The 23,829-nt window shown below is 38.3% G+C and overlaps 1 protein-coding gene across 2 annotated transcripts in view; it reads left to right on the top strand.

Annotated features, from left to right (window-relative positions):
• KCNG2 (potassium voltage-gated channel modifier subfamily G member 2) overlaps positions 1 to 19,407 on the top strand; it is a 344,727-nt gene extending 325,320 nt beyond the window's left edge. Inside the window, exon 4 of one of the 2 annotated variants that reach the window (XM_073678900.1) lies at positions 18,066 to 19,407. In XM_073678900.1, the coding sequence (XP_073535001.1) occupies positions 18,066 to 18,773 (708 nt within the window). In that variant the 3' untranslated portion in view covers positions 18,774 to 19,407. The remainder of the gene's footprint in view (positions 1 to 18,065) is intronic. The other variant, XM_073678899.1, reaches the window with a different exon arrangement.
• The last annotated feature ends 4,422 nt before the right edge of the window (positions 19,408 to 23,829 follow it).

The following is a 23,829-nucleotide window of genomic DNA, read 5'->3' as shown; positions in this document are numbered from 1 at the left end:
ACATTTTTCAAGCTGTTATAAAGTATTCTAATTTACTGAGATAATGACTTTCGTGTTTTCATTGGCTATAAGCCATAATCCTCAACATTAACAGAAATAAACACTTGAAATAGATCACTCTGTTTGTAATGACTTTATATAATATATGAGTTTCACTTTTTGTATTGAAGAACTGAAATAAATTAACTTTTTGACGATATTCTAATTTGGTGAGATGCACCTGTATGTTTGTACAGCTCTATTGCCTGACGCCTGACACTGACCTCTATCTGGCTGTTATATGTTCATATAATGAAAAATGTATATAATAGCATAGTAAACTTTCTATTCTGTCCAGTGGAGTCCTGTAAAAATGTATCTGGTTAATGGATGACACTATGTGACATCTGTCACTGGCCTATGTTAAATAGTAAACAGTTTTTTAATTTTTATTTCATAAATAGTAGACATGAAAATAAAAAACTTTGTAATATATCTTATCAGAGAAATGTGTTTCTTTCTTCTCCTAGGCTGATTTTTCATTATCAGTTTACAGGTAACATCTGTATTTATTGAAGACAGATTTTCAAATGACTGAGATAGGAAATGTCAGTTGGTGTTAATAAGATTCTATGGAGATGGGAGGGAGGAGCTAGAGGCAGACACAGACATTTTACAGCAAGTTCTCCTGAAATGACAGCTATAGTTATCCTTAGAACTTTATGAGCACCATCTGTCACTTCCTATCTCAGTAAAGGGAAAATTTACATTCACTGTATACAGATTTCCTGTGAAGTGGTAATTTTGAGAATGAATGATTAGTTCAGAAAAAAAAGCAGCTGTCTCTGTTAAGATGCATTACAAAATTGCTTATTTTCATGTGTACTATTGATTTATTAAATAAAAATTAAAATTATGTTTACTTCTTAAGCATTTTCTGCCGTCGCTAACAAGGTTGATACTCTTCTCTACAGCACTGTCTGTCACCTACATAGCGCAGTCAGTGTCCGTCTATTCCCTTCATTTACTTAGCACAATCTTCACCTCTTGCCTGTGCTTCCTCTTTGAATCCTGATGCCTCTTCGTACCTCCCTATTCACTTTTCTGAGATCTCTACCATGTTTGTTGAATCTACAACTACAGCTACCTGTAGTAGTAAGATTTCCTTTGTCCACAGTAGTGTTGCTGCCTCTGAAACCCCGATCTGTACTCCATTGCCTGTGCTCCCACCCATTCTCCTGCTTCTGTTGCCTCTTTTATTAAGCCCCTCTACCTCTTCTCTCAGAGTTCTTTTGAGAGAAATGCAAGAGGATCTAGTCGGCATGTGATCGTAACTAAGAAAGCTGGAAACTTGACCACTCATTCGCACTGAGAATAAAAGGGAATTATGCAGTGTGACATTGCACACTGTCATGATTTGGCAGTCAGCAGTCACGTAGAATGAGTGCTGAAATTTGTCTAAACACCAGAAAACACCTTAAACTTACATAGATTACTATAATCTGCAAATTATATGCAGTACTCAGCATAAATGAGTACACCCTTTTGAAAAGTAAGATTTTAATCAACATCCGTGAACTAGAATAATTTTCAAAATTTTTATAAGACTGAGTTTCATAGAACATTTTTTAACCTATAACATAAAAGTAAGGTTATTAATATAATTTTCATTACAGTTTTACTCAAATTAGTGATGCATAAATGAATACTACCCACACTCCAACTACATCTAGTATTTTATATGACCTACTTAAGGATTTTTAAAGACAACACTAAGTCTTCTAGGCATGGAATGAACAAGTTGGCGATATCTTTTTCCATTTTTCAAGAATGACCTCTTTTAGAGCCTTGATGCTGGATGGGGAGTGATGATCAACTTGTCTCTTCAGAATTCCCCATAGGTGTTCAATTGGGTTCAGTTCAGGAGACATACTTGGTCCCTGAATCACTTTCACCCTGTTCTTCAGAAATGCAACAGATGTGTGTTTTGAATCATTGCCATGTTGGAAAAGAGCACGTCTACCAGTGGCATGGAATGATGGTGCATTGTCTCACTCAACATAGAGCAGTACATCTGTGAATTCATGATACCATCAATAAAATGTAGCTCTTGCCACAAGGAACACTCATGCAGCCCCACATAAGGACATTGCCACCACCATGTTTCACTGTAGGCACCATGCATTTTTCTTTCTACTCACCTTTGCGACACCATATAGTTTTGAAGCCATCAATTCCAAAAAACATTTATTTTAGTCTCATCACTCCAGAGTACAGACTCAGCATGGGCCCTGGCAAATTGAAGGTGGGCTTTTTTTGTGCATGGGCTTTAGAAGAGGCATCAGAAACACTCACCTTTGCCTTTCTAATTTTTTAGCTAACTGTAGTGAACTTGCATGTCGATTTTCTTCAATCCTTTTAATCAGAAGACGCTGCTGTTTAGGTGTTAACTTCTGTGATCGGCCTAGATGTCTCTGTGAAATGGTTGCAGTTCCATCTTAAATTTTTGCATCACTTTTGCTACAGTATTCTAACTGATAAGCAAAGCTTTGCTGATCTTCTATTTTCTTATGTAAAGAAATTATTTTCATTCTCAGGTCTTAAGACATTGCTCTTCCATGTGGTGCCATTGCTGACAGCATGAAACTGGAAGGGGTTTTCTTTGTTAAGTAAACTTAAAAATAAAGTTTAGCTTTGTTCACAAGACTTTCATTGAGGTGTACTCATTTTTGTAACATGGTCTTGAATGAATTTGTTCAGAAACTTACTTTTTTGGGTCTGCTAAATAACAAAATCTTGTTTGCAATCAATGGCCCACCTTTGCAGTATTATTATTTAGTATGGTATCTCATAAAAAATGTTGATTCTGAAAGGAAATGAAAGATTTTCTGACAAACCTGATGGAGTTTACTCATTTATGCTGAGCACTGTACATGTCTAAAAACAAAAAAAGCCCAGTACTTACCCTTATGGTATACCCCACTAGTGACTGTGAGACTATCTGAGTATTGTCTATTAATAACATCCCACTGTTTTCAACTCTGTAGTTAGTTATTTTCCATAGTCCCAGTATTTTCATTTGTCATTAAAATAACTTGTTATAGCTTTCTTCCAATATCCCAGTGTCACTAAAATGTTCACAGAAAAGAACTCCAAGACAAGTTACCTGCAGACAACAATGCTAATCTGCAGCAAGACATAGGTATCAGAAGATAATTACAGGTTTTTCTATGGAAGAATCTCAACATGGGGCAGTTCTAACTGGGAGAAATACTGCAATCATTAAATCGTCTGATACATAAAGCAGAATAATATATTTTGAAAATACAAAAATCATATATAAATAAGCTGTTGGCCATAATCACATATTAACTATTAAGGGAGACTAATGACACAAAAAGCATAAGCCAATATATAAATCACTTGAAGATTAAGCGAATGTTGATCCTAGATGGGTTCGTTCATTATGTTAATAAATTCAGTATACAGTCATTTGTCTTGTGACTTGACTGCTGCCCTGTACATTTTGAGACATTATGGTAATGCATTATTTGCAGTTTAGTAGTGGTGATATGAATAATCACACAGCAGACTTATTACAGAATTGTATTTTTTATTTTCTTTATTGGTTGAACATGGCGCCTATGGACACGGGTCTATAAAACAGGAGCTAGCACGGAGATAATCTTGACACACTTTATAAATTAAAGCAAAAGTAAGAACAACAAATATGTTATTAATGTCATTAATCAAAACTGATGGCAGTCTACCTTCTTCACAAGCAGTCAATAATTATTAATGGTATAAATGAGAAATTGGTTGCATGGTTAATCTAATGTGTCAATTAGATATGTGAATTCTAGAGTATTAAACAGCTGATAAAATGGTTAAAAAAGTGAGTTCACCACCTTTCTACAAAATTAAAGACTAACACCACATGAAACCCAATGCTATGTTATGGACAGTCCTGGATTGTTATATACTTTATTGTTATGCAATTTCCAATAAATATTCAGACTCTCACAGTGAACTACTATGTGTAAATGAGGATATCTCCAACTCCTCAGTTATTTCATCCAACAAGAACACAAAGCGGTAAATATTTTTTCTTCAATACTTTATATCTACCTACAAAGTTCAGACATTACTTAAAGGGGTTTTCCCACTAACAAAGTACATTTTAATTATTAGATCTTCGAATAAAAATAAGTTCCACAATTGGATGTGTTAAAAAAATGTTCCTGCGCTGAGATAATCTTATAAATGTGCCCCTGCTGTGTACTGTGCAGGAGCGTGGTCTGATCATATCACAGCTCCTGGCCAAGGGAGGATGCAAAAAGAATATACAGAAATTACAGCATGGGATTGCAAATTATTCTTTTTGTAAGGCAAAATATTTCACTGCCTGTTTTTAAGCAATGTTTTACCTGAAAGAAATAATAATTTGCGATCCCCTGCTGTCCTGTCTGTATCTTCTCTTTTGCATCCTCCCCTGGTCAGGAGCTGTGGTATGATCAGACCATGTTCCTGCACGGTCAGACACAGCGATTACACAGTACACAGCAGGGGCACATTTATAACATTATCTCAGCACAGGAACATTTTTTTTTAAACAAATCCAATTGTGGAACTTATTATTATTCAAAGATCTATTGATTAAAATACTAATTAAAATTAACTTTGTTTGTAGGAAAATTCCTCCAAGTGGAAAAATGAAACATATTATGCTCACTGTGAACAGGCAATCATAACTGAATCTTTAAAGAAGATCCTCCACCAGATCCATAATGCTATAACATTGGTGGATAGTGGAGACAGTGGAAAGAGTTTCAACATGTAACACAACACGCTGTCTTGATGTAACATTTTGAGTGTGTTGTGTTACACATTGAAACTCTTTCTGCTATCTCCACTATTCATCAATGTAATAAAGTTATTGAGCTGATGGAGGATGTTCTTCAAAGACTCAGCTATAGTTGCTTGTTCGGGGTGAATATATGTTTCATTTTTTGCACTTAAGTAATGTCTGCACTTGGAAGATAGATATAAAGTATTGAATAAAATATTTACCTCTTGGTGTTCTTCATGTTGTTGGACTTTGTTATGCAATACCATTATTATTCAATATATATGCTGTTATGTGCCCTGCTGTGTGATATAATATGTCCTGTGTACTGCCAGCAAGTGTTACTGTTACACTTAGCTCTAGTTAACTAGCAAATAGGAGATAGAAAGCATAATTTAGCTGCCCCACTTTGATAAAGACACAGATAATCATAAATATGATCCATTCACTGTTTTTCATCCCAGTTGGAGATGACCACACCATCAGCATGAGAGTACAGGTCATTCATCAAGGCAAGACTGAGCACAGCAGCAAGACAGAAGGTAGTTATACTGCATTAGCAAAGTCTCTCCCAAGCAAGGATTTAAAAGCATACTGGGCTTTCAATATGTGCAGTTCAAGCTCTTTTGAAGATACACCAAGAATTGGACAACATTGAGGGCTGTAGACACAGTGGTTGGCTAAGGAAAGTTAGCGCAGCAGATGAAAGATACATCATGCCCTTCAAAATTGGAAGATGTCCAGCAGTGCCTTTACGTCAGAACTCTACTGATCAGAGAGATTTGGACGAAAGTAGTCTTCATGGTAGTATTGTGGCCAAACAGACGTACCTTCGACATGGGAAAAAAGAGCAAGCGATTCAATTAAGCATGAAAACTTACAAACAATGGCAACAGGTGCTCTGGAGTGAAAAAAACATTGCATAGTCAAATGAATAAATAGATGAAAAGTAAAATTAGATATGTATACATCATGTATGCATAGACCTCACACGAGGAGCTAGTTCCTGATGCACGTTTCGCCGGTGGCTTTGATAAGCCGGTGGCTTCCCTTGTCAAAGCCACCGGTAAAAACGTGTGTCAGGAACCAGCTCCTGTTGTGAGGTCTGTAAGTACACGATGTATACATATCTATCTTTACTCTTCATCTATTTATTCATTTGACTATGCAATGTTTTTTTCTGGTATTTTAGCACTATCTGTTTATTATACTAATACCAATCAGGAATAGCACCATGCACTTTATATTTATTTCCTGTGACACCTTGATGCAATAGTACTGAGCCATTGATAACATGCACCTTGTATAATTGTGCATTCATTAATTGAGATTGTGGATAAGTATATAGCATAGCACCTCCACCATTTGATGTCTATTACATTTTAATATTTTGTTGTGCATTATCCCCTTTGTTGTCTTTGGTATCTGGTCTTTAATATATATTGTTTTAATAAAAACCATAATATTCCAAAAGAATAGAAGTCATGTATCTTCGTATAGGTTCATATAATTGTATTTGACACATGACCAAACCACATTTATGCTATTTTGATGCATGATATGTTAAAATATCCCTGCCAAGTTGCTTCAATAATTACAGTATGTGCAAGTGTACGTAAAAGAATTGATGCTGTATTGAAGGCAAAGGGTCGCCTTACCAAATATTGATTTGATTTACATTTCTCCTTTGTTCATTCACTTTGCATTTTAACTGATAAAAATAAACTAGTAACACATCGATATTTGAAAGAATTCTTCCATTGCAGCATTTTTTCCACAACTGCCTAAAACTTTTGCACAGTACGTTAATGTTAACTATATGATGTGAACTGGGCCTTATGACTGTGCTTCCCTATGAGGGCTTTATGATCTTTAATTTCCTCTTGAGGTTGTTTTTTAACAGCATTAAAGGACTGTAAGAAGTGTGCGTGTGTTGTCCATGCAATGACTGATTATTAAAGTATGGGATTAGTTTTAAGGGGTTACATAATTGAAAAAATAGGACCTTTAGCTAAAATGATTAGCTCTATTTGTTCCGACACCCTCACTGTTCTTTGGAAGAATGAGTTAACAGACAGCTAAACTCTTTCCTATTGATGTTTTGAGATAGACGCAGTAGTAAAACTATGAGAAACAAATGAAAGTATTTAGTACAAAGCATACTCCTCCTGGAAGCATGTCAGCTTCCAGGAGGTTAAAATGGCTGCTGAAGAAGAAGGGGCAGGTCTAGTGCAGAAGCTGATGGGAAACTACGGAAGCCTTGAGGAGCAAAAGTTAGACTGCACAGTAACCAATGAAACAGGAAATAAACAGGCTGTAGTGAGAGAACATTGTTAACAGATGGCGCTGTTGGTAAAGTTACCACAAGACATTACAATTCCATGATATTACAAAAGCACAAGTAAAACTGGTTATATGCATTTCTGTAAAGGCATGACACTATTCCTTAACTTAGAGGTAAACATACGCACATGATGATTAGTAACCGAAGATGTGGCTGAAATCTGACAATTCTTTGTTCACTTTCTATTTAGTATGTCCAAGATGTTAATTTTTATATTCTTTACTTATGGGGGTTTCTTCTCTGTAAACTCTGAGAGCATGTATTTAAGATGCTCTGTTTTATTACCCTGTGAGCCACGCACGCCCCTTGATAAAGACAATAAAAATGTGTATATTGGCTACACTAAATAAGTAGGACCATATCTCAGGAAACATATGGCGGATTTAAAAGAGAACATATGAGGGGCGTTCATTAAAGATTTCCCCTGACCCACTTCTATTTATCACAGGACGCTGAAACTTCACATGTGTAATGATATAAGTCTCTATAGGTTATGTGACAATTTGCAACTCAGAACTGATAACGGTCTTAATTTTACAGGTGCTGAAGTGGTGTGAGGTTTGATAATGGACCCAGTGGAATACAGAGCAGTCATCAAGTTCCTTTACTTGAAAGGCCGCATACCAAAGGAGACGTTCGATGAGATGAAAGAGGTTTATGGTGATGATTCCCCATCAAATGATGTAGTCAAGAACTGGCATCGTCAATTGAAATGTGGTCAGACTTTGGTGCTAACAGCTCCAATTACAGGGTGACCCCACTCTGCTATTGATGAACACACGATCCAGCAAGTGGAGGTCACCATTTTGGAAAATGCCATGTAACCATTCGCCACCTAGCCCAAAATGTCAAGATTAGTGTCGGGTCCGTGGAAAAAATCATCCAAGACCATCTCCACATGCATAAGGTATCCGCTCGTTGGGTTCCCCAGCTGCTCACACCTTTCCAGAAGCTGGAACGAGTCGAATGCTCTAAGGCTCTATTAACCATGTGCAATGGAAACCAGGAGGACTTTTTCAACAGACTGATTACACAGGATGAAAGCTGGGTCCATCACTATGATCCTGAGACTAAAGTCCAGTCGATGCAATGGAAGCATCATGACTCACCGCCTCCAAAGAAGGCACATGCCCAACCTTCGGCAGGCAAGGTCATGCTCCAAGTATTTTGGGACCAGCACGGAGTAGTATTGATGGATTTCCTAGCAAAGGGTACCATGATCACTGGGGCATGCTATGCTTCACTGCTGTGGAAATAGCAGGAGGCCATCAAAACCAAGAGATGTGGCATGCTCACCAAAGGTGTCCGCCTTCTGCAAGACAATGCACCAGTTCACAACTCACATGTTGCCCAAATGGAAGCATGCTCCTGTGGCTTTGAAATTCTACCACATCCCCCTTATTTACCAGACCTCGCACCATCGGACTTCCACCTCTTTCCAAAAATGAAGTTATTTTTGAAGGGCAAGCATTTTCCAGATGATGAGACTCCAATTTCCGAAGTCACAATGTGGCTTTTGGAGCAACCTGTCAACTTCTACAAGCGATGTGTTTACAGTTGCTTAAAGCGATGGGAGAAGTGTGTGTCCCTAGGTGGCACCTATGTAGAGAAGGACTAATAACTGTGCCAAGTTTAATTGCTCTCAGTCCTCAGGAAGTGGGTCAGGGGAAATCTTTAATGAACGCCCCTCGTAAGTAGAATACTTGGGAGCATGAGGAATAAAACAAAAATTGGCCACACTTGACTTGGTGACAGGTCCTCTTTAAATACAGAAGGACAGTGTTGAGGGATTTAAAGAGGAACTCTAAACCTAGTATTAAATGATAAAAGTAAGTAGGCAATAATTCCCCCCCCCTTCACAAACACACACGCACACTTATTTTGTTAGTCTACCAAATTTTCTGTAGCAAGAAAATGTTCAGCTCACCCTTCATATAGTACCAGGAGATCCATGGAGAGAAGCACGGAATTACGTCTCTGCTGGACTTTGTTTGCAATAGTCAGATACATAAGAATCCAGCTTCACTTGGTTAAAATCTTCAAAATCATTTTTTAACCTTCGGTGGTTCCTCAATTGAAAATGAAACAACTTAGGAAGAAATTGACTTGTGTTCACTACAGGGTTTCTGTAAAACTGTTTCAAAAACATGTGGAAAATTTGATATAGTCAGGTTAGGAAGGATCCAGCTTCACTTGGTTAAAATCTTCAAAATCTTTATTGAACCCATTAAAATCATAATAGTGGTGAAACCATGATAGCGTGCACTAGGTAGGAAAAGGGAGTGCAAAAATGATGCAGTGCTCAGTGTCCATCATTTTTGCACTCCCTTTTCCTACCTAGTGCACGCTATCATGGTTTCACCACTGTTATGATTTTAATGGGTTCAATAAAGATTTTGAAGATTTTAACCAAGTGAAGCTGGATCCTTCCTTACCTGACTATAACAAATTCTCTATAATATTTTTGAAACAGTTCTACAGAAACCCTGTAGTGAACACAAGTCAAACTTTTTAAGTTGTTTCATTTTCAATGAGGAACCACCAAAAGTTGGGGCTTAATCTTTGTGCCCTATTGCAGACAGCAGAGATTTTTGGTGTTGACAGTTATTTTGCTGATACAGATACAGGATAATACAAAGGAGGGGGGACATGGCTGAATTCCTAAAATGCATAATTAAGATTTCTTTATATATTTTGCAGTTTCAATTGTAAAATAGGAACACAAAAAATGAGATTAAATGGGTTGGCTTCATGAAATATCTGTGTAGAGTTATTTTAAATTTTTTTTTTTTTCATAAATTGACCTTACCTTTGTAAGGTATCATATTTGGGGGATCAGAAGACAAGATTTAAAGTATGCGTAAAATTGTATCATTGTTGTTATGAGCTGACCTGGTGAAGTGGATTCTTTCTAAGTCATAGGTTAGGGTGAGCAGCACTGATCCACAGGCGATGATGTAATGAACTGGACAAACCGAACAACACATTAAACAACAAAGACCAGTAAACCTGGGTATGAAGGATGTTAGATGGATAAGCAGAGCTGGAAGCATTAGAATGCAGAAGTCAAATGAGAGGACAGCACAGGAACACCAGAGATGTGTAGGCAGTAGTGTATTAACATACAGAAACAGCATTGCTGAAAGAGCTGGTTATGAGATAATTGACACAGCAGAGTTGAAGATGCAAACTGTACCAGGATAGGTTGGTAATTAAGTACCTTGATTCAGCAGCAATGAAGGTGTGAACAGCACCAGGAATGGAAGAGTGAGTTTGTAGTAGTATCTGGTTGCAGGATAGCAGTCTGGAGCAGAGGCACAGAAAATCATCTGTCTTGGAGCAGAACAAAGTGGGAAGTGTGGCTTACTTTCAGGAAGCATAATGCAGTATTACTTTAGTATTCGGGAAGCACACAGCCTGAGCTTAAATGGCCTTGGGTGATCACATCAGAGGAGCTTTCTGGTTACAATAATAATTTGGTATGGATTAGTACAAAGGAAGACTGCTATAGGGGAAGGAAGCAAAGTCCAGTGCTGAAGTCGGGACAGGCGAGGATCAACTAATCTGTTTAACTTTTGATCTTTGAATATTGAAATTATTTCAGTTTTGAATAATCCACAAAGGAAATTTTTGCAACATTACTGCTAAACTTTTAGAATTGTAACAATGGCAGCGGAGAATGATTTGTATGTATGTCTAGTAAATATTTGGTCCAAAACAATATGATCCTCACAATCAGTAGAAAAACAAGTGCTCCAACTGCCAACAAATTATCAGAATTATTGCTGTATCTATGTATTAGATGTACTGTGTTATTAGGGTTTAAAAATACATTTTCTATCAGATTCCAACATGGTTTCTTCCTAAAGTTGTTCATAACGAATTCAAATTGCGAGATCCACTGCAATTGAGAAGATGTGTTGTTCTGTAATGTAGAACTCAAGTACAGTATAAAGATAACAGATCTGTTGATTATTTTGTAGAGTACAGAATAGAACATTTGCTAGGAGTGAGAGTAAGAGGAGAATGGTTGGAGTCTCTTGTGTGTACTGTTACGTTTGTTGTGCCTTTAAATTACAGTATAATATTACATTCTTCCACTTATCTACAGCCGGTCATGATTAGTTGGCCTTGTTATTATACCCTAGAGATTCTTTTTGTATTTTTGGAGATACTGTAGTAGCATAATATTATCTACTCCCTGAAGTGCTTGTTGTGAATATTGCATTGCACATTGTAATCAGCACACACCAATGTCAGAATTATGACAGTTATGGATTCATAAAGGTTAATTGAACGCAGAATTGTATTACCAGATCTAAACATCATGCTTGTCATATTCTGAAAGGAGACTTAGGGTGATTTCACAGCACCCGTTCAGTGGCTCAGTTGGGGGCTTATGTCCGAACCCCCGCAAAATGGGATTTGAGCGTATGCCTTGTCGGGGCCATAGACTATAATGGTGCTGACAGAGCGAATGTGCGCTCTGACATGCATCATTTTTGGGCGTGTATGCCTACTGGAGGTGGACACTCAGACGTAGTAGACTGTGTCTGAGTATTAGTCACTACAGGAAGGGTAACAGGCATACAGGCCATACGGGTTGTTAAATCTACTGTTAAGATCAATTGCATTTTCATGGTATCATTATTAAAGTGGAACTAATGGAAGACAACTTTACATAATACTGTAGTTGTACCAAAGTAACATTTATGTTGTTGAGTTTCCAAATGTAACTAAAATATACTTACTGTTAAACTGGTTGCATATTATGGTAATTTAAAGTAATAATTAATCAGACACTTAAGTTAACTGTCTGCTTCCCCAGAAAGTTGGCACTGAAATGAATGAACGGATCAATACAATTAGCAGAGAAGAGCGACCAAATGTAACATACTGTATATAGAGCCCTTTGATGTGAAAAGAATACATGCAATAGGCATTGTTTCCTTCTACAGAAGGTTATTATCCCTTTAGGTTACAAGACTGAAATCTGAGGCTGCACTACTGCCAGACTCTTGCGACCACATTATCTGGCTTTTGTCCATGTCCATCTTATGTTACACAGGTTGAAAAAAAGACACCAATCCATCAAGTCCAACTTTCTCCACCAGTTAAGCTTTAACTCTAAATTATTTATAACTCACAATGCCATTTATTGTGAGAAAAGCACCCAGCCCTTTTGTAAATGCTGATATAGTGTCTGCCATTGCTACCTCTTGTGGTCGGCATTCCACAGTCTCACTACTCTAACTGTAAAGAATTGTCTTTCCTTCGCAGTTAATGCATTTCCTGTGGTCCTTTGTAAGGTTCTTGGAAGGAATAAGTCATGTACCAGTATATAGATTCAGATCTCCATCCAATTCAATGTTTGCATGTTAATATTTGTCATTAGTGTGTATATATGTAGACATTGGACTTAATGTTGATTTAGATTCACACAATGAAAAGGCTTTCTCATGAGAACCTATGAAAATCTATTGAAAATCATTCTCACATTTATACTAGAGAAATCCCTTTAATATATTACATCTGGTACATCCAAATCACAAATTCCTACAACTCGTGCATCTGACATTATGCCAGAAATAAGGCATTGTACCTGGTTAGAATTTGTTTAGTTGCATTGTAAATGTAAAAAAATGTAAAAAGAAGCTTAATCTGAAACCTCCGAAATCTCAAGATTTCTAGTATTCACTGCTTTTTATTCAGTTTTTACAAAATGTATACTCATGATAATATTGTATGTCTGTTTTATAGTGGTATAGAGGTTAGCTATGTACATACCTCTGCACAGAGTGGTATAAAGTTTAGTAAAAGACCAACTTTGAGCTGAAAATGTATGGATGCTGCACATATGATATCAATGTATTTCGCTCATCAAGTCACTGGCAGGATGACAGGTCACTCAGTTTTTTTCACTATATATCTATCAGCTAGAAAAGCAATACTGGTATACTGCCCCAACAGACGTTTATATTATATATAGTGCCTATCAGTGATTTTTTCCATGTGACCTCCATCTCACCGATTTTAATCAGCCTCAAGATTCACCTGAGTTTTCTAAACTTGGAACTGTTAGGTCACATTCAAACCTGACATGTGACATTTTTGGTTCTGGATACTGTACTCTAACTCAAAGTGTATGATGAACAAAGTTGACATTTTCAGGACACAGAGAAAAAAAATTGCAAAGCCACCATTTTTATTTGGACTTATTACAGAAAAAAAGTTGCTGCAGAGTTTTCATCAAGATGCTAGTTGGTCTATTATATAACAAATAAGAAACTATCACATTGAAATCAAATTTAGTATGGATTTAGGAAATCTTTTCCTGGTCAAATAATTCGATCATAATGCTGAAACTGGACTTAATCAAAGAAAAGTAATGGCAGTGATGGTACAATGTGGATTATAAGCAGTAGGCCAATGTAAATTAGGGACATTGAGGGCATGGTGCTAAATCGTGCTATTCAGCACATACAGTCATGGCCAAAAGTGTTGACACCCTTGAAATTTTTCAGAAAATGAAGTATTTCTCCCAGATAATTTTTGCAATTACACATGTTTTGTTATACACGTTTATTTCCTTTGTGTGTATCAGAACAACATGAAATAAACAGAGAGAAAAAGGCAAATTAGACAGACTTTCACACAAAACCGGAGAAATGAGCCGGACAAAATTGTTGGCACCCTCAACTTAATATTTGGTTGCACACCCTTTGGAATAAATAACTGCAATCAATCGTTTCTTGTAACCATCAACAAGCTTCTTCTTACGCGTCTCAACTTGAATTTTGGACAACTCTACTTTTGCAAACTGCTCCAGGTCTCTCATATTTGAAGGTCGCCTTCTCCCAACAGCAATTTTAAGATCTCTTCACTGGTGCTCAATAGGCTTTAGATCCAGACTCATTGCTGGCTACTTCAGAACTCTCCAGTGCTTTACTTCCATCCATTTCTGGGTGCTTCTTGAAGTATGTTTGGGGTCCTTGTCCTGCTGGAAGACCCATGACCCAGAATGCAAACCCAGCTTTCTGACACTGGGCGCTACATTATGACCCAAAATCCTTTGCTAATCTTCATATTTCATGATGCCTTGCACACAGTCAAGGCACCCAGTGTCAAAGGCAGCAAAACAACCCCAAAATATCTTTGAACTTCTACCATATATACCTGTATGTATTGTGTTCTTTTCTTTGTAGGCCTCATTCCATTTTTGGTAAACAGTAGAATGATGTGCTTTATCAAAAAGTTCTATCTTGACCTCATCTGTCCACAAGACGCTTTCCCAGAAGGGTTTTGGCAAACTGCAGTCTAGCATTTTTATGTCTCTGTGTCAGCAGTGAGGTACTCCTGGGTCTACTGTTAGAGGGGTTCATTTCAGTCAAACATTGACGGATAGTTCCCACAGACCCTGATGTACCCTGAGACTGTAGGAAAGCTCTAATTTCTTTGGAATTTGATTTGGGCTTCTTATCCACCATCCGGACTATCCTGCATTGCAACTTTTCATAAATTTTTCTCTGCCGTCCTCGTCCAAGGAGATTAGTTACAGTGCCATGCGTTGTAAACTTCTTGAGTATGTTCCCCACAGTGGACAAAGGAACATCAAGATCTCAGGAGATAGACTTGTAGCCTTGAGATTGTTGATATTTTTTAACAATTTTGGTTCTCAAATCCTCAGACAGTTCTTTTTTCCTCTTTCTGTTCCCCATGCTTAGTGTAGCACACAGACACACAATCCAAAGATTAAGTTAACCTCTCCCTTTTTTATCTGGTTTCAGTGTGATTTTCATATTGCCCACACCTGTTACTTGGCACAGATGAGTTTGAACGAGCATCACATGCTTGAAACAAAGTTGTTTACCCACTATTTTGGAAGGATGCCAACAATTTTGTCTGGCCTATTTTTGGTGTTTTGTGTGAAATTCTGCCCAATTTGCCTTTTTTTCTCTGTTTTTGCATTGTTCCAATACACACAAAGGAAATACATAAATAAATATATATATATATATATATATATATATATATAACAAAACATGTGTAATTGCAATAATTTTTTGGGAGAAATACTTCATTTTCTGGAAACATTTCAAGGGTACCAACACTTTCAGCCATTTCTGTATGTCATCTTCAATGAGGCACACTTTGGATGTTTACAAGGCATCAGCTAAATCATTTATTAATCTGCTTTTACTTGTCATTAGCTAGCGACTTTCCTTTCTTGCCTTTTTATTTGTTTTATTGAACATTAAAGATTTCTGCACAATAGAACAATATTGTTTTAGCTATATTGGTAAAACACAAATTATTGTTTATAAATTATTAATTATTTAATATAAATTGTTCGAAATTATTGAGCTGACCCCAGATCGCATCCATCGGGAACCTCGGACAGATATTGGAGATGTGAATCAGCCATAGGTACCATGACCCGTACGTTGTGGTCTTTTCCTCTAATTATTAAATTATGAGATGCAATTTTTGACCTCTTTAATTAACTATTTGGTGCAAATCTCCATAACACACCTGAAGTAGCATTACTCTCAGTACTTCCAAACACAATCTCATCCATCAAAAAAGGTTTATTTAGAATATAATTAAAAAGCAACAAGGCAAATCATTCCTTGATGCTGGAGGTCACCCACCTGTTCCTCCCTTCAGATTAGAGTGGATTGAATCTGTGGATTTCTCAATCCGTATGAAGGAATTAGTAGACCCAGACAGCTGGCTCCAGCCAGAATCTTATGAATATATGAGGTCTTGGTTAATTTGGAATTCCTTCAGAAGCTCTTCGGATTTTAAAATTTGGATAACTACTCCTTACTGAGATCAAAACTAATAACTTACCTTCCATTAATGAAAACGTTTTTACTATATCCCCTCTTGTCTTCCTTAGTGTATTATCCTTACCCATTGTGTTTCCCACCTCTCTCTTCCATAATTCCTAGTGTTTCTTGTCGTTTGTGATTTATCATCTACTCTATAATGCATCATATATTGTTGTGGATGATATGTTTTATGTATTAGGTATATGACGTCATAGGTACTTATATTCCACATGTTTCTTTTCACTGAACATTTTGAAACATTAAGTTGAAAATTGTTTGTTAGGCTGTGTGCCCACGATGCTTTTTTTTAAGCGTTTCCGCAGCTGCAATTCCGCAGCGGAAACGCTTAAAAAATGCTTGGTAGAAGGTCTGCAATGTTCCTCAATGATATTCCGCATGTGCTGTGCACATGCTGCGGAGATTTCCGCTGCAGATTATCATTGAGGAAATATCCACAGCACGTCCATTAATTTTGCATAATTGCGGCGTTTTTGCCGCCATTGACTTGCATTGAATCGCTTAATATCTGCATGACTACATGTGCACATGCGGATATTGAGCAATTCAATGTGTGGATAGTACCCTGGTCTGGAGAAGAGGAGACTCTCCTCCAGACCCGGGTACCATAGTACCTGTAAAAAAAAAAGAATTTAAAATAAAAAATAAACATTATACTCACATTCTGATGGCCCACGGTCTTCTCTCAGGTGCGCCCTGGCTCCCCGGCAGCTCACGATAGTGTAAAAGGACCTTCCATGACGTTATTTGGTCATGTGACAGGTCACGCGACCGCTGACGTTGGCGGTCACATGCCTAAATGATGTCATGGAAGGTCCTTTTACACCACCGTGAGCCGCCCAAGACACCGGATGCACCGGAGAAGGAGACCGGGGGTCATCGGAAGGTGAGTATAATGGGGTTTTTTTACCATTTTTTATTCTTTTTTTTAACTATTAACTTGGTCACACTATATAAATCCATGCTGGTTGCATGGATTTATATAGTGTGACCAAGTTGTCAAGCACTTTTCCAAGTGATGCTAAAATCGCTTGGAAAAGCGCTTGACAACCCGCATACAAAATCGCATGTGCAAAACGCATGACATCCGCTTGTCCCTGGCAGAAAAAAACGCATGTAAAATCGGCACGCATTTTTTTCTGCCAAGGAGATGCAGAAATGCTCAGGAAAAATCCGGAGCATTTCTGCATCGTGGGCACATAGCCTTAAAATTTCATATTCAATAAAAAATTATTGAACCATTGGGTTGGTCAGCTCTGAATGCAGAATGTTGCTATAAGACTGCACACTCTAATGACTTCTATAAGAAGCAGCTACTTGTAAACTGAATGCAAGAACTAAACACTAAAAAGAAGCAAACATAGCATTGCGCAGCTCTTAAAGAGTAACCATCGTATCTTTTTCTCATACATTACTAGTACGTGTGAAAATAAAAAATATGTAATATCTTATCAGAGAAATCTGCTTCTTTATTTTCCTGCATGGATCTTTCCTTCTCAAAATTCTCAATTCATGGATAAAATCTATATGCAGTGAATACAGACTTTCCCATTACTACAATAGGAGATGGCAGTTGTTGCTCATTAACCTCTATGGAGAACTGTATCTGCCTTTTCTGGAAAGCTTGCAGCGGAATGTTTTTTTTCTGCTTCTTACTCCTCCCACCTACACTATTCATAGAATTTTAAAAGCACCAACTGTCATTTTCTATCTTAGTAATGGGAAATTCTACCTTCACTGAATATAGATTTTTAACCATGAATTGAAAGTGAAAAATCAATTCAGGTGGAGAAAGAAGCAGATTTCTCTGATAACATATATCCCAAAGTTTCTTATTTTCATATTTACTATTGATTTATGAAATAAAATTAAAATGTTTTAGACATGGAATTACATTTACATAAAAATTGCCAGAAAACTTGTGAAATGAAAGTGATTTAATATATTCTCTTATAGATATAGTAATGCAAAGAATGTATTTTGTGAAGCGCTTAAGGTTAGAAACACTAATGTTTTCCTTTTTATGTCCATTTTTCTTTTTCAGGGAGAATGTTCACAGAAGTGCTACAATATTTTTGTACTAGAGACAATTTGCGTTGCCTGGTTTTCCCTTGAATTCATCCTACGCTTTATCCAGGCTGAGAGCAAGTGTGTTTTCTTAAGAACGCCACTCAACATTATCGACATGATGGCCATCTTGCCTTACTACATAACTCTAATAGTGGATTCACTTTCTACTGAAAAAACTGGGGGAACTGGAAACAACTACTTGGAGAAGGTGGGCCTGGTTCTCCGCGTGCTTCGAGCCTTGCGCATCTTGTATGTGATGAGGCTAGCCAGACATTCTCTGGGATTGCAGACATTGGGCCTTACAGTAAGAAGGTGTACAAGAGAATTTGGACTTCTTTTACTTTTTCTGTGTGTTGCCATGGCCTTGTTCTCTCCTCTTGTTTATTTGGCAGAGAATGAACTTGGTGCCAAACAAGAGTTTACCAGCATCCCCGGTAGTTACTGGTGGGCGGTTATTTCAATGACAACTGTAGGCTATGGAGACATGGTGCCACGAAGCATCCCAGGACAGGTCGTGGCCCTTAGCAGCATACTAAGCGGAATATTACTTATGGCATTTCCTGTCACCTCTATATTTCACACATTTTCTCGTTCTTATACTGAACTGAAGGAACAACAGCAAAGAGCAAGCAGGCAGCTACACAGACTAGAAGAAAGAGAGCAGTGCCCTGGTGTGGATTAGGACCTCTGTGCCATTTATTATCTTCTGGTCAGTAGGGGTGGATAAACAAGTATCGGTGAATGAACTGGATTAGGACTTAATATACACTTGGAGGTAATAAAAAGGAAACTGTCAGATGTAGAACAATATGAAGACAAATTAATGATTACTGGTTGTTCTCTTTTTGTTGGTAGATTTTGAGATTTCGTATTGTTTCAATTTTAGGTACAGATTGGACTATTGTATTAATAAAACCATTACCCTTGGCTACATTGGATACCAGTGTGAAAAACACAATTATATCTCATGAGTACCATTATCTAAGAAAATAATATTAAATTATTCTATTTAATTTAATATTTCATTTTCATCTGTAAAAGCGATTTTTGTTTTTAAAGCTTTAAGGTAAAATTAAACCATAACAATTAATTTATTTGTATGGCATTTTTCTGTAAATGAGTTTATATTTACACTGACCACAAAAATGTTCTTCTTATATTTAAGAAAATTCAGTCCCAGAATAAATAACATTTCTAAAAGAATAGACTGTTGGTAAGTTTTGCCTCATAACATTTGGCTATGTCTGAAAACAAGCTTGCTGATGGTTTCCAGTGTTGATCAGCAAGATTATGAATATAGCTCGCAGATACAGCGAGTGAAATAAGTATTGAACACTTCACCAATTTTGTAAGTAAATATATTTCTAAAGGCGCTATTGAAATGAAACTCTCACCAGATGTCAGTAACAACCCATCCAATCATCCAATCCACACAGGCAAAGAAATATCAAACCATATATGTCCATAAATTAGGTTATATGTAATAATGAGAAATGACAGGGAAAAAGAATTGAACACACTTACTGAAATTTATTTAATACTTCATACAAAAGCCTTTGTTGGTAGCGACAGATTCAAGATGCCTCCTGTATGGAGAAACTAGTCACATGCATTGCTCAGGTGTGATTTTGGCCCATTCTTCCAAACACCCTTCAAATCCTGGGCTCTTTCTATGAACTCTGAGCTTTAGTTCCTTCCATAAATTTTCTATTGGATTCAGGCTGGGCCGGCATCAGCACCCGGCGTACCCGGGCAAGTGCCGGGGCCCTGGAAAATCAGAGGGGCCCACGGCCCACTCACTGTCGGGGCCCACCGCCCACTCACTGTCGGGGCCCACCGCCCACTCACTGTCAGGGCCCACCACCCACTCACTGTCGGGGCCCACCGCCCACTCACTGTCGGGGCCCTGGCCGCTTACTCGGCACCTGTTCATTGACGCAGGCGCTGCTTGATTGCCAGCACTTCAGACATGGCCGCGCACAGTGTGCTGTGTCTGCTAGTAGCTAGTAATGACACGGCAGGATCAATGGCACTGCACCTTTAATTGTGCTTGTGTGTCGCCCCTACCGCGTCATTACTAGCAGACACAGCCGCACAGCGCGTGGCCATGTCTGGGGGAGTGCCGGCAATCAAACACCGTCGGAGGTCCTGCACAGATGGAGGGGGAGCGGCCCGGACCCGACCGCAAGTGAGCCCCTCTGATGTTCCAGGGCCATGAAGTCTGTGACACGCCGGGGGCCCTGCACTGCCCCATACCCAAGGAGCTGCTGGACAGGACACTGGACCGGGGACAGGTGAGTGAGGCTTCCCCAATCCTCATATTAAAAATATTTGTAATGGGTCTGTGTGAGTGCATGCATGTGAATGTCAGTGTGTATGACTGTGTATATATATTTGTCTGTTTTATATATGTTTTTAAGAATTTGTGTAAAAATGTGTGTATGTCTGTATGTGTACATATCTGTGTACCGTGTGTGCGTGCGTGTGTCTGCGTACCGTGTGTGCGTGCGCGTGTCTGCGTACCGTGTGTGCGTGCGCGTGTCTGCGTACCGTGTGTGTGCGTGCGCGTGTCGGCGTACCGTGTGTGCATGCATGTGTCTGCGAACCGTGTGTGCGTGCATGTGTCTGCGTACCGTGTGTGCGTGCATGTGTCTGCGTACCGTGTGTGCGTGCATGTGTTTGCGTACTGTGTGTGCGTGCATGTGTCTGCGTACTGTATGTGCGTGCGCATGTCTGCATATGTGAAGGATGAGGTGGCAGGCTGGCCCCTGTGTACTATATATATATTTCTCCGCCGTATCTGTGCATCATGAATCGTGGTATGTGTTAAAGGGGCCCACAGAGACTCTTTCGCCCAGGGCCCAGAAAAACCTGGAGCCGGCCCTGGATTCAGGTCAGGTGATTAGCTGGCCCAGTCTAGCAGCTTTATTTTCTTTCCCTGAAACCAATTGAGAGTTTCCTTGGCTGTGTGTTTGGGATCATTGTCTTGCTGAAATGGCCACCCTTGTTTCATCTTCATCATCCTGGTAGATGGCATGAGATTTTTATCAAGAATGTCTTGGTACATTTGTCCATTCATCCTTCCTTCAATAATATGAAGTTTGCCAGCCCCATATCCTGAAAAACAGCCCCACACATGATGTTCACCCCCCCAAACTTTACTGTTGGTATGGTGTTTTTGGGGTGACATGCAGTGCATTTAGGCCTCCAAACATAGTGTGTATTATGGCATCCAAAGAGTTCAACTTTGGTCTCATCTGACCAGTATTTCACAGGCTTTTCTAAATATTGTTGAGCAAACTTTAAACGCGCTTGAACATGCATTTTGTTCAGCAATGGAGTCTTGCATGGTGAGAATGCATACAGGCCATGGGAAGTTGAGTGCATTACTTATAGTTTTTTTTAAACAATTGCACCTGCTCATTCCACGTCTTTCTGTAGTCTCAACAGGTGGTCATTGGCTCTTGGACAGCTCTTCTGATAATTCTTTTCACTTCTCTGTCTGAAATCTTGCAAGGGTCACCTGGTTGTGACCAGTTTATGGTGATATGATGCTCACTGGAGCCTTCCGTAGTTTAGAAATTCTTCTGTAACCAATGCCACCAGTATGCTTTGCAACTATAAGGTTCCGAAGGTCTTGAGTCAGATCATTGGTATTACCCATCATGAGATGCTTCTTGTCTTGAACCTTGGTAATGAGACACCTTTTTATAGGCCCTCAGTTGAACCAGCTGATATTATTTTTCACTAAGTGGCGGGATTACTTTCCAATTACTGATAGATTTCAGCTGGTGTCATGACTTTCCATGGCTTTTTGAACTTCACTTTCTTGATGTGTTCAATACTTTTTCCCTGTGTCATTTCTAATTATTACACACAACTTAATTTATGGACATCTATGGTTTGATTCCTTTGCCTGTGTGGATTGGATGGGTTGTTACCAACATCTGCTGAGAATTTCATGTCAATATCACCTTTAGAAATATATTTACTTAGAAAATTAGTGAAGTTTTCAATACTTATTTCACCCGCTGTATCTAAGTGGTTACATTGCAAGTTATTTAAGTGATGGAAATATTCTCATGTTGCAGTTTAGTTAGAGCAAATTGTGTGACTGAAAATCTCTACCCTACATCTGAATGTGGTTGCTTTTGCAGCATGTGCATGGAGATCTACAAACCTTATGCCTAAGAAATTGACAGTTGCATGACTTTGTGCAACAAATTTGCCATGTGTGAACTTATACCTTAACTAATGATTTCTTTAACTTGAAAAATAACACTATCACTATTATACGTTTTGTAAGATAATAAACATATGACTCAACTGCATGTCCAAAATGTGGCGTGAACAGAGCATACACTCATGGACAAAATTGTTAGTGCCCTTCTGTTAAAGTAAAAAAAATCAAATCTCACAATGGTTACAGAAATAACTTGAAACTGACAAAAGTAATTTTCAATTTAAACTTACTGAATATCAACTAATGAAAATCAGATATTGCTTTTGAATTGGGGTTCAACAGAAAAGTAAAAATAAACTAATAAAAATGACCAGGACCAAAATTATGGTACCCTTAACTTAATATTTTGTTGCACAACCTTTTGAAGCAATAACTGCAAGCAAACAATCTCTGTAACTCTCAATGAGACTTCTGCACCTGTCCATATGGGTTTTTGCCCACTTCTCGTGAGAAAACTGCCCCAGCAGTCTCAGGTGTGAATGGTGCCTTCTACAGACTGCATGTTTTAGCTCCTTCCACAGATGTTCAATAAGATTTAGACCCGGGCTCATAGAAAGCCACTTCAGAATAGTCCAATGCTTTGATCTTGGCCATCCTTGGATGTTTTTAGCTGTGCGTTTTTTGGTCATTTTCTTGTTGGAGGATCAATGACCTGCAATTCAGACCAAGCTTTCTGACACTGGGCAACACATTTTGCTCCAGAATGCATTGATAGTCTTGACATTTCATTGTACCCTGCACGGATTCAAGACACCCTTTGCCAGATGAAGCAAAGCGGCCCCAAAACATAACTTCCCCCATATTTGACAGTAGGCACAATGTTCTTTTCCTTGTAGGTTTCATTTTAGCGTTTGGGAACATAGAGCTGATGTGACTTGCCAAAACTGTCGAAAGAACATTCTTCCAGAAGCTTTGTGGCTTGTCAATAGGCACTTTGGCAAATTCCAGTCTCACTTTTTTAGAATTTGCTTTCAGCAGTGCTTTTCCATGAAGTCCGTTTTGGCCAAGACAGTGATGGATGGTGCGATCTGACACTGATGTACCTTGACCTTGTAGTTCGCCTGTAATCTCTTTGGACGTTGTTCTGGACTCTTTGGTTACCATTTGTATTATCCATCTCTTCAATTTGCCATCAATTTTCCTCTTGTGGCCACATTCAGGAAGGTTGATTACAGTTCCACAGACTTTAAACTTGTGAATAATATGTGTAACTGTAGTAACAGGAAGATCAAGCTGTTTAGAGATGGTCTTATAGCCTTTAACGTTAATTTGTTTGTGTATACATTTCTTTCTAATCTCCTGAGACAACTCTCCTTAACTTTCTTTGGTTAACGTTCAGTGTGGTACAAACCATGATACCAAACAGCACAGTGACTACATTTCACCCTCTAAATGGGCAGACTGTCTGTATACAAATCTGAAGACACGTTATGCTAATTAATAATGTCTGATTTTCATTAGTTGATGTTCAGTAAGTTTAAATAGAAAATTACCT

This window comes from Phyllobates terribilis, unplaced genomic scaffold, assembly GCF_046119375.1.
Source record: "Phyllobates terribilis strain yellow unplaced genomic scaffold, ASM4611937v1 Scaffold_4__5_contigs__length_816908805, whole genome shotgun sequence".
In the NCBI taxonomy this organism is placed as follows: Eukaryota; Metazoa; Chordata; class Amphibia; order Anura; family Dendrobatidae; genus Phyllobates; species Phyllobates terribilis.
This window is presented reverse-complemented; position numbering and strand designations above follow the sequence as displayed.